Raw genomic sequence first — 12,557 nt, forward strand, 5'->3', positions numbered from 1 at the left:
ACAACAATCCTCATTGAAATGACCAAATGATCCTAGTAGGAAGAATTCTATATCAACTCTAGAATCTCCAGTAGGCTGTTTCCATCTTAAACAAAACTTCAAGGTCATAGGCAGAGACAGCTGAGCACAGTAGAGCCACTCACTGACTGAACGCAGAGGGAAGCCCATCTGGGGGCCATGAAGTTTCACTCACATCTCCTTCACAGAAGTGAAGTTTGAGGTGAGAGAGGGCCCCAGAGTTGGTGGGGAACAAAAATCTGAACTTAGTGGCATCTTTGGAGTCTGTGGGCCTTAGAGCTGACCTTAGCCTCAGGCATGTGGAAGGGAAAATGTTATGAATGGAGTTAGGTAGTGTCAAAGTTATTGCCTAGCAAGGGCCATGGGCTGATTGGAGTGGGAGTCACTGCCCAGCTGGTCCTAGCTGGTGCCCAGGCAGTAGACCAAGACACGAGAAATGATAACAAAAGTCAGACACAGGAGTGTTTGACCCAGACTATCATTTCTTTTTTGTATTATGTCCTATTTAAGAACTCCTTACCTATTCCGAGATCATGAAAAGTTTCTATGTTTTCTTCTAGGAGTTTTACAGTTTTAGCTTTTACATTTAGTTTTAGCTCTTACATTCATTTCGAGTATGGTGTGTGGTAGTAAGTCAGGGTTGTAATTCTCTCTCTTTTCTTATTTGGCATATAACTTTCCTATTGCTCCAGTATCATTTCTTGAAAAGATTATTCTTTCTCAATTGGCCCAGTATATGTGGGCTCTCTATTCCAATCCTTTGATCTATACACATATAGATCACTATACACTAATTATAGTATCACCCTAATATTATGCTGTCTGGATTACTGCAGCTTTATATACACCTTGAAATCAGATAGTATAAACCCTCCTATTCTATTTTTCTTTTCAAAATTGTTTTACCCATTTAAGGTCCTTTGTATTTCCATGTAAATTTTAGAATCAGCTTGTCAATTACTGTAAACAAACAAACAAACAAAAAGCCTGCTGGAATTTTGACTGGGATTGCCTTGAATTTATAGATAAATTTGGGGAGAACTGATCTCTTAACAACTCTGAGTTTGCTGATACATCAGCATGGTGTATCTTTCTGTTTATTTATATCTTCTTTAATCTCTCTCACTATGTTTTCGGGGATGTTGCTCTTTATTTAGTTTTCTATTCTTATAATGTCTTTTTCAGATTTAAGAATCAGGGTAATACTGGCCTTATAAAAGAAGTTGGAGAGGGTTCTCTCTTCTATTTTCTAGAAGGGTTTGTATAAAATTAGTATCATTCCTTTCTTAAATATTTACTATTAATTGTCAATGAAGTCAACTAGGCATGGAGGTATTTTTATTTTTTATTTTTTGGGAGATAGAAGGTTTAAAATGATAAGTTCAGCTTTATTAATAGATATAGAACCATTTAGATTATCTATTTCTTCTTGAGTAAGTTTTGGTAACTTGTATCTTATAAGGGATGTGTCCATTTCATTCATCTAAGTAGTAGAATTTGTAGGCATAAAGTTGTTGATAATATTTTGTTATCCTCTTACTGTCTATATCATGTGTGCTGGTATCTCTTTATCATTTCTAATATTGGTAATTTGCATCCTCTAGAGGTTTATTAATACAGTCGATCCTCATTATTTGTGGATTCTGTATTTATGAATCCACCTACTTGGTAAGATTTATTTGTAAATCGAAAATCAATACTTGTGATGCTTTCATGGTCATTCGAGGACATGTGCAGAACAGGGAAAATCTGAGTTGCCCAACACACAAGTGCCCAGGTGAGGTTGAACAAGAAGATGCTCTTGTTTCAGCTCTCATACTGTAAGCAAATGTCCTCTCCATGGTCTATTTAGTGCCATGCTTTTTTGCATTTTTGTTGGTGGTGGTGGTGGTGATGATATTTTACTTTTCAAAATAGCCCCCAAGTGAAGTGCTGTTTAGTGTTCCTAAGTGCAAGAAGCCTGTGGTGTGGAGAAAATGTATGTGTTAGACAAGTTTCGTTTAGGCATGAGTTAATAGTGCTATTGGCCATGAATCCAATGTTCATGAATCAAAAATACAAATGAAGTCAAAATCAAAACAGACACTCAGAGATAAATGACAATTAGAATACTCAGTTAAGAGCATAGGGCATTGACTTGAAGTCACGTGGCTCAAGTCCAAGTTCTGGCTCTGCTGCCCACTAACTGTGATTATGATCTAGGTGCTTGAAATGAAGATAGTAATACTTTATCTTAGAGGATTTTTTTAAAAAATGAAATAAAATGACACTTTAAAAAGCACATTAAATGTCGCTTATTTTTGTGTTATATTTTACGGTTACAATTTATATATGTAAAAAGATACCTTTTTTTCTCTTTTCAAGGCAAAATTCTGCTGATGATGGAAAATTTAAACTGGCATGTCAAAGAAAACTAGGTCACATCTACTTTAATCTCTTGGGGATAAATATTCAAGCATTCTAGAATCTTTCCTGGCTCCTCTCCACACCTCTGGGTCAACTCCTCCAGATTCAGATTCTTGGGCAGGAGCATCTGTTTGGCTGAGCCTGGGTCACGTATCTCCACACAGCTTTTAGAAAGCATCCATAATTAGTTACAAGATCTTTTACACTCAAATAGAGACTTCTCTACATGCCGAGCAGCCAAAACACAGCAAAAGTCTGCCATATCTTCATTTTCAGAAGAGGGAATTTTGTTTCTGTCCTACATCTGTTTCCCTGGAATGTTCCACACTCCATGACTCAGCCTTTCTCAGTGTCTAAGCTCTTCCATCATTAAGAATTCTTCCCCAAAGTGTGGTTTAAGGTACAAATTGTGCTTTAAGCCTTTCAGGCTTTGGTTCTTGATCTGCAGAGGGTTTTTTTAGTGGGGGGGCAGAATAAACCCTGGGGCAGAATAAAAAATTCGTTGTAGTAGCTCAATGAGTGGAAGGCCATGGCAACTAGAAAAGCAGTGGAATAGAAAAATCTTACCAGAAATCTCCTTATTTTTTCAGATTGTTCTCTCTTTATTATTGTTGTTGTAAAATATATGAGATGAAGCCAAAGCTGTTCTTAGAGGCAAATATACTGTATAATAAGTATGAACATAAACTTTAGGTTAGACCCGGGTCCAAACTATCCCTGTTCTGCTACTTACCAGCCATGCGACGTTGAAGAAATTATTTAATCTCCTCACTCTTTAGTTGCATCAATTTACACAATGTTAATAATACTATTTGCCTCATATGGAGGTTGAGAATTATATGAGATAATTCATTTAAAGCACTTGATTCTATGCTTATATGAAAGGAATCCTTGGACAACCTTGAGAAAGTAGTCCAGGAACCTTCTTCATCATTCTTGGTCATTTGTGACATAACAATTCTTCCAGTGGGAACTGTCAGTAGAAGAACATGATACATAAGGCTCAGGCTGTCCTAGTGCAATGAGATAAAAGATGTAAGATATAACTGACTATGGAGTGTTCACTAGATTTCACATTTTGCTGACCTGTAGTATATTACTCCTGTGTAGAGACCAAATTCATCTCTCAAAACTCCAAATAAGAAAGAAAAGCTATAGTTAGATGACATCACTGTCAATCCTGGATAAGCAAGAGTCAGGAAGAGGACTTGTCACTAGGTCATGTCCATGGGGCTAAACTATTGATCAACCTCTTATTGTCCCTCCTTTGGTATTTATAGTCAGACTTATCTGACTCTCTGCCCAGAGCTTAGAAACCAGTAAGGAGAGAAGTTTCACTATAAAAAGGCTGAAAAAAAGAATGTGCAGAGTAATTTATTATTACGTAAGATTTCCTTGATTTGAAAATAGAGTACTTTAATGAAAATCTATTTTTACTATAGACAGTTTGTGTCCCTCTAAAGTTCCAACGTTGAAGTCTAATCCCCAGTGTGATGGTATTTGGATGTAGGGCCTTTGGGAGGTGATTAAATCATAAAGGTGGAGCCCTCATGAATAGGGTTAGTGCTTCTAGAAAAGAGGCCCAGAGAGCTCCCTGGACTCTTCCGCCAGGTGAGGATACAACCAGAAGGTGGTTGTGTCTTCGGCAACCCGGAAGAGGGCCCTCAACCAGAACTCGACCGTGCTGGCACTCTGATCTCAGACTTCTAGACTCCAGAACTGTGAGAAATAAATTCCTGTTATTTATAAACCACCCAGTCTATGGTGTTTTTAATAGTAACCCAAACTGACTAAGACATGTATCTTAGCATTCTGAACCTTACATTTATTGGCTTATAATAAAAATAATCTATTGCCTAATTTGGGGTCTGGAGAGAAAAGACTCTCCCCTGATCTTTGACTTAAAAAAAAATGCCCTTAAAATGGTCTGAAACACGATTGATAGTCAATATATCTTAAATTTTATTATACTACTTATTTAAAAAGAGAAAAACAAACTAAGTGTTGGACTTAAGGAGCTAGACAAATTACGAAACATAAATTAAAAAATCATATACAAATATCAAACTCTAGTTAACGAAGAGATGCTAAAGTGTTTAGGGGTGAAATGTATTGATGTTTACAATTTACTTTGAAATGCATAAAAAAATGAATTCAACTTACTTTGAAACACATATAAAATAAGATGAATGGATAGAAGAAGAGAGATAAAAGCAATAAAACAAACAGCAAAATGTTAATCGTAGACTCTAGCGGGTAAGTATATGAATTTTCATTTTAAAATTATCTGCAGATTTGAAATTTCCCATAATAAAGTGTTTAAATATTATTTAAACAAAGAAGTTAATATAGATAAAAACAGAAAATTATATATTAGAAAACGAAAAAAAGCAGAATTGAAAAATACATCCTAGAACTGGAAGACAAATAGATAAATCTCTACAAAATCAAATTAATAAAAAATGTCTAAAAGGAGAGAAAACTCAAAAGTACCACATTAGTAATTAAAAAGGGGATGTAATCTCTTTTTAGGAGTGTTCAGAAAAATATTTACAACTCTCCACTAGTAATTTTTCTGAATTGGGCAGTTTTCTAGGAAAACAGAAATTACTAAGACTTATTTAAGATGAGAAAAAATTCTCAATGAACCAAATAACCATTAAAAAAAAAAGGAAAATATCACTGCTTACTTCAATAGAGTTAGACCCAGTAGGGTTGCAGGCAACTTCTATCGGACCTTTGAGAGACAGATGATTCTGTTACTACTTACGTGTCCTAAAGTGTAGAAAACTTCCCCTGTTCATTTCATGAAGCTAGAACGATCCTGATTCCAAAACCTGAAAAATATTGCAAATACAAATACCATAGTGCAACATCATTTATGAATATAAATACCAAAATCCTAAATAAAATATCAAACAAATTGAATCTAGCAGTGTATTATTTGAATGACACATCACAACCAAATAAAATTTATTTCAAAGGTATAAAGGATGGCTTAATATTAAGAAATGTATTCACAACTTATAATATTAATAAGCCAAAGGAAAATATAATGGAAGTGAATGCCAAAAATATCTTTGATACAATTCAATATCCATTACTGTTAAAATTTTTTTTTAATTTTCCCTTAGCAGAATAAAAGTATGACAGTAAAACATGTTATACTTAAATATGTCATACTTAACAGTAAAATGGGACAATGCCATTAAAATCAAGAGCATAACAAGGTTTCTCGCTATCACCATTGTTATTCAACATTGCTCTGGGAGTTTTAGCCAATACCAGGACAACGAAAAGAGATAAGAAGTATAAATATTGGAAAAGGAAAAGCATAGTTTTCATTATGGCTCCTCCCTGGAAAAACCTAAGAAAATCTATTAAATTAATGTAAAAAAATTTTAATGATAGCCAAGTCCAAGAAAAATATTTTTAAAAATCAATAGTTTTTTTTTTACATAGCATCAATAATCTGTTAAAATATATCATTGGGGAAATAGCAACAATAGCAACAAGTCATTTTAAAAGCACCCAGGTATAGACTTACTTCACTAGACACATGACCAAATTCATTCTATTATAAAGATTATATATCCTTTACTCACATGTGACATCCTGGGCCATTTTAGAAAGAAAATGAACACTCGCTGTGATGAGGGGTGCTGCTCTTGGTGCGGCTGCTCCTTGCTGATGGGAAGGTGAACTGGATCCATAGTGCCCACCTTCGCCACTCTTGGGCCAGAGTCTGGTCTTCCACTTCAGAGCCAGCAAAGCCCGGGCAGAAGGAAGTTTCTGCCGTGGGCCAAATTAGTGCAGCCTGTACTTCTGCTCTAGTCTTTAGGACTTTAGCTTGAGGGCCATGTTTGTGTGACTCAAGAAGGGGCAGAGGGCCTGGACTCCTTTCTAGGTTTAGAGGGTTGGAGTTTTTCAGGGAGCAAGGAAGAGACTCTGGAAAATGTGGGTGTGCAGAAGGACTGAGAGAGAAGATAGAGAGGAACTGAGAAGGCCTAGTGAGGTCAGGAGGAAGGAGCGTTCAGTAGAACACCTCCAAAAGTTTAAAGTAAGAGGCCTTCCCCATCTTGGGTGGTGCGCTGGAATGACTGGCAGATCCGGTCACATCTCCTTGGTCCTCTTACTTGGCAATGCCCTGGCCCGCTGTGCTGGTATCTTCTTTTTGCTCCATTTCCTTCCCTAAAATGACTCTCCGCCCTGCTCTTTGCCCAGAATGCTGACCTGCATAGTTACCGCAACAGGCTCCCTTGTCCTCTGGTTTCCAACTGGATTCAGAAATGGGAGGAGACCCAAGGGAGGGAGGGAGGACATGCCTGCTCCATGCAGTGCTCTCGTTAGGTTCTGGAGACCACCTCATCATTTTGGATTTAGAGGTGCTGGCCTCCCCGTGTTACAGCACATGCCCTGCATTCTCCCTGTGGTTTCTTACACCTGCCACACCTGTGTAATTAGTCCCATTATTAAGCCTTCCTCAAATTATCCTAATTTGGGTGAGTCAAAAAAAAACGTAAACACTTACCTGACTGTTCAGGAAAGCAACTGCTCACATCTCCAGCCAAGTCCAGTGGGAGACTGGTCTGCGGAGAACAGGTGAGGTGATATTTCACCTGCTTACCTGGTGGGGTGCTGGCTAAGATGGGGCTTCCACCTGTGGAAGTGTTAACCAGCAGATGCCATCCCAGATATGAAACCATGTTCCTGAACTTTCCCTCACAGCGCAGCAAGATAACCACCTCTGCTCCCATGTGGGCAGAGGAGAGACCCTGCCCCAACTTGATACAGAGAAGGCTCTAGAAAGATTCTGCACTCATTGGTAGAGTCCAGAGAGAGGAAGGTGTAGTGTGACTGACTTTTTCCTTTGCTTATATTTCCAGGTATTTGGGGGAATGTACATGTTATTTTTATAGTGAGAAAACAATACAATTTCAGAAAAATAAAAGAGTGGGTGGAGCTGTGGCAAGGGTGTTAACTTGCTTCCCCATGTGAAGGCTTCCTGCTTACCTTACCCCCCACCAGCCTAACTTCCTGAGAATTTGACTTTAGACTTTGCAATTGTTCTCTGTGTGCACAGATTTGCTCTCGGCCAGTGAGAGAACAAGGTGAAAATACGTAGACAGTGCTGGATAGCTGTGTCTGTTACTTTTATAATTCCAGTTGCTCCTAGGTCCTGATAGTCAGACCCAACCTAGCAAGCCTTGTAAGTCTGACCTTGAACCTATTCCACTCTGCCCACCCCTTGTGCTCACCTTCAGAGAGCTCTCTCGCATGGCTGGCTCTAGCCCTGAGAATCATTAATCCTGCCTAGCTGCCTTGTGCCAGGTAAAGTCCAGACCAGGTTTTGGACCTTGGCTTTGCCCTAACTCCCTGCGGGACCTTGGACTAGTACTTCTGCTCTCTGGGCCTGTTTCCCTCTATGTACAAAGTGGAAACCACCCCTACCTCCAAAACTGGAGAGAAATTTCCCTAGGAATGATCTCTCTGCTTTCCCTTTCCCTCAGCTGGCAAAGTATACAACTCAAGCCCCTTTGGCAGCTGGGAGAGAGGAAGTTCCCTTTGAGAAATAGAACACCCTCTATGGGAGTGTGTGGGTTTGACTCCCACCAGCCAGGACTGAAGGAAAACCATGAAATCATATGAAGAAAAATAAAATGTTTCCTATGGATTTTTTGTCAAGGTCATCAGTGTTGGTGGCAGGTGTAACTTTCTTCCCATGATGGAGCTGAAAGAGACCCAGGCTGAACCTGGAGGGAGGGGACCAAGCCCAGGGGAAGCCTGGCACTCAGCCTGGCTCAGTTAATACTTCTTCGATAGAGCCCAAGATATTCACAGGACAGAGGGAAAGGAAGCACAGCCTGATGGCGAGGTTGGTGGATGATCTTGAAGGTCTTTGTGACACTGAAGTTTGATGCACATAGTTCCAGGCACACCTGGGTGATTCAGATCAGTCAGTATAGCTGGGAGAGAAGGGCAGAGGCTTTACATGCCACTGTGGCCTGGCATTCAAGGCTGGCACATCCGATCTTTCCTATACCTCCCCTCACTACCCTTTCCCAACTTGCCAGCTCCACTGTTCCACCACTGAGGACCTAGACGCTCTTGCTTCTGTACCTTTGCTCGGGCTGGACTCTATGCTCAGAATGCCTCTTCTCAAAGCCATCTGGCAGGGCCTTCCTGTTTCTCCCAGGCCCAGCTCAAATCAAACCCTAAGAAGCCTTCTGTCTTCCCCTTGTAAGACTTTCTTCCTCATCATATCTCCCGTGGCATGTTGGCTGTGCAATCAGATCACCTGCTCCTGTCTTGTACAGGCAAACCCATAACTGAGGACAACGCCACACAGGGGCTTAGTTGGCAGCCTTTCACACTAGAAATGAATGCCCCACAGCTTGTATCAAAGACATCCTAGTGACTGCTGTTGGCTGCTGCCAAGTGATACCATGCCGAGCTCACCGACTTGCTGAGAAGTGAGCCTTGCCTATGTTTGGGGCAAAGAGACCATACCTTCTATCCTCCTCTACTCTAAACGATTAGCCACTCGTCTAGCTTCAGCTGGTGAAGGCAGAAGAGGCCTTTGCACTGGATATGGGAATGAAGTTTTAAAACAACCAGGGAAGAGACCTGAGAAATGAAATTTAAATAACTGGAAGAAAGTACTAAAGTTATGGAATCAAACAGAGATCTTGCTACGGGGTTTCACTGCCTAGTTAGAAACAGGGGTTCATCTAGCACAGTTGGGGACAGTTACTGGTAAAATAAAACTGTTTTCATATTTATACTCTAACTTGAGACTGCAAAAAACCGTTTCTTTTTTTTTTAAATTTTATTTTAGGCGAGGCAACCCTTGGTTGACGTCACAGATTGCAAGGAACATGTCAGTTTACAATCCCTTATTTTCTATTTCTTACGCCTATAGTGTCAGCTTACAATCCCTTATTTTCTATTTCTTACGCCTATAGCACCTGGTCTTCTTAGGTGGTCTCCCTGTTTTTTCTTAAGGAAGATGCTATTGGTGGCCTTGGCATTCTTACTTGCCTTCTTGAACCTTGACTTGGTTTGGGCAGCAGTGTCTGCAGTGTCTGACTAGCCAGCTATGGCCATCTTGCTCCCCTCGGCCTGTAATTGGTCTAAAGGTGGGAATACAACCTGATCCTGGCCAAGGAGATACAAGAGATGACTGGTAAGGGATTTCTGAGAAATATCTTTCTTATTCATAAGAGGCACTGGCAGTAGAAGGAGAAGGCCCGTGGCTCTCATCCCCTTTCTTCTTGCTTGGAACACTGTGCTTGAAGCTCAGCTTGGAGCTGAGACAGCCTCCAGGCGACCATGAGGACAGAGCTGTGATCTCTTTACTATGGACATAAAATGAAGACTTGGTGGCATGAGTGACATGCATTGCTGTCCCTGGCCTACAGAAAAATGATGTAGGAGAGACCATCAGTACAGTCGAGTCTTAAGCCTGCGTCCTCTGTCCTGGAGCCCTGGGGAAGCTCCCTGATACAGCTGGCTGTGGAGGGGGGCATCCAGGAGGCAAGCAGAGTCTTCTGCAGGTTGGCCTTTTTGCATTAACTGATTTTAATTTTCTGCACTCATCCGTTACAGTCTCTGCTCTTTGTTGCCACTTTTGCTTTAGATACAATAATTATTTTATTTTCAGTCACTTTGGAAAATCCCCTTTTTCAATAGATTGGTCGCACAAAGCACCCCATTGGTTGTTATGAGGCTCTGGTGGCTGATGGGTACAATGCCTCTGGGTGTGTGCTTAGCCTGAGGGTCGGGCGTTGCTGGGTGCACAAGTTGAATTGGAAGAAATGACAGTGTCACTTCTGAGCAGGGACCTATGGGCCAGTTCTGTGGTTCTCTGGGTCTCTCCCTTCCCCTTGTGAGGATGCCAGAATGGGTCCTGGAGCGAAGATGATGTGGAAAAGAAGTGCAGCTGCCCCACAGTGGACATGTGATATGGGCCAGTCGTGGTTCTCTGGGTCTCTCCCTTCTCCTTTGTGAGGACGCCAGAATGAGTCCTGGAGCGAAGATGATGCGGAAAAGAAGTGCAGCTGCCCCACAGTGGACATGTGATGGGAGCAAGATGGGAGCCTCTGCTGTCGTCATCCATGGAGGTTTTGGGGCCTTAATCTCGGCTAACTGATAGACCCTCTCAGGCTCTGATCAACAGGCACTCTGTCTCCACAGTCCAAAGTTGTCACTGCCCTAGGAGATCCCCTGGAGCTGGAATATCATGCCCAAGGCTTCCTGGGTCTTGGAGGGCCCGAAGCTTTCTTGGTCCTGAAGGTCTAAAGCTGAGGTCTTTGTACTTGGCATCTGCCACCACCTGTCCTCTGGTCATGCCTGGGTCTGGTCTGACCAGCTCTGTTCCAGCTGCCCCACTTTCCCAGGGCCCTTGGCTTGGAATAATAGCACTCCCGTAACTTCCTATTCCAGAGCAAAGGACACAGGACCCAAGAATGAGCAGTGGTTTCATTTTAGATGTCCACATTGCCTGGAAGTACACATAACCATATAAAAATTATTTTTATTAAAATAGAAAAGCTTTCCAGTATATTGCATTGAAGACATTTATATAGACAAAGGAATTGCAACAAACATGCTACATCAACATTGAGATATTCTGAAAGCTTAAGTGCTCACTTTTAAACAACATTTTGGTTTAATAAGCATATTCTTATATATTTCAGAGGGTACATATAATACTGAAAAAAAAATACTTCATGTAAAATCTAAGTTTAGGTGCATACGAACAAGAAGTATTATACTGAATAGCTTATTTCAAACTGTGAAAACACATTCAAAGTATTCAATTTCTTAGACAACATGCAAACATTTTAATACTTAGATTGACATTTTTAAATATATAAACCATACTCTTTATAATTCTGTATCAGAAAAGAAAGTCAGACAGAACACTTATCTACAATGTGCATGTCACAAAAAGCAAATGTATCTTCATGAACGGAAAGTACTGGGTTAAAACACATGATTGTCACTTTACAAATATGGCTATTCACCTTCTTCATAATAAAATAGAAAAATCATGTATTATTTACATGAACTACTAATTATTTCACTTTTTGGCAATTATATCAGTAGCAGCAATTGGTTTAAAGGTTGATTTTAACTCGGATGAATACCGAATATATATCTGGTTAATATAAAGATGCACAATGCAAGATGTTTTGATGTGATATAACTTCTCCCTTTCACAAAAGTCACAGACACGTTTGTAACCACTGAGACCATCACAGTATATCAGAGTGCCACTCAGTTAGCTTGCTTTTGCTTAATACATTAGATGGGTTCCTAAATTAAATTTCTTTTAAGTTAAATTTGCCTGATGATCCACATGATAATTCCAAAGATGCTTTATCTCTATTTCATATTCTAATGGCAGTGGCTCTTCACTGTGACCCATCACTTCTAGACAGAGTAGGTATAATTATCTGTAAACAAACACACACACTAGGGGCCCCTTAATACTTCTAGGAACTCTGAAATGAAGTTTCTGTAATACGAAGCCCATAGTAAAAATGAGTTATCTTTCTAAAAAGTGACCATCACATTTATCGGTGATATTGAATATGTTTGAGTGAGGGAACCATCTAATGAGCAAAAGGGAAATTGCAAGGCAGTGACTCCTCCAGAAGGAAATATCCTCTTTTCATTAGTATTTGGAAGAACGTATTTTAACATTTGTAAAAACAAAACAAAAACCCTACTAATATTAGCAGATTAAAAAAATACTGTGTGGTGAGGTGACAAGTGCTTTTACTTGGCCCCTATTCAATTACGAACCAGCAGTCCTGCATGTCTTTCGCAAGGAAGAAAAATTAGATTGAGGGACAGTTTGCACTTTTCATGGGTGGTCAGTTACGTGTCCAGACCATGTGCAAGGCAAGGCCCAGGCTGAGGAGGACGAGGCGAGAATGGTAGGGAGGTCTGGCCCCAGTGCCGGCCGATGGCACACTGCTGGAAACCTGAACCTGGGAAATGATGAGGGCAGAGAGAGGGACATGAGACGCCAGAGTAGGGCTGTCCGAGTTGATAAGGGATTCGATCTTCTCTGCTTCTTTATTGCAGGCCTCAATCTGGAAGAGGAAAATCAGATTCTTTTA

The 12,557-nt window shown here is 40.3% G+C and overlaps 1 protein-coding gene across 1 annotated transcript in view; it reads right to left on the reverse strand.

Annotated features, from left to right (window-relative positions):
- Nucleotides 1–10,940: 10,940 nt before the first annotated feature.
- The window catches only part of RECK (reversion inducing cysteine rich protein with kazal motifs), a 63,428-nt gene continuing 61,811 nt past the window's right edge, over nucleotides 10,941–12,557 (reverse strand). The window contains exon 21 of the mRNA XM_006911584.3: nucleotides 10,941–12,530. Coding sequence (XP_006911646.1) covers nucleotides 12,309–12,530 — 222 coding nt within the window. The 3' untranslated portion in view covers nucleotides 10,941–12,308. The remainder of the gene's footprint in view (nucleotides 12,531–12,557) is intronic.

This window comes from Pteropus alecto, unplaced genomic scaffold (assembly GCF_000325575.1).
Source record: "Pteropus alecto unplaced genomic scaffold, ASM32557v1 scaffold114, whole genome shotgun sequence".
Taxonomy (NCBI): Eukaryota; Metazoa; Chordata; class Mammalia; order Chiroptera; family Pteropodidae; genus Pteropus; species Pteropus alecto.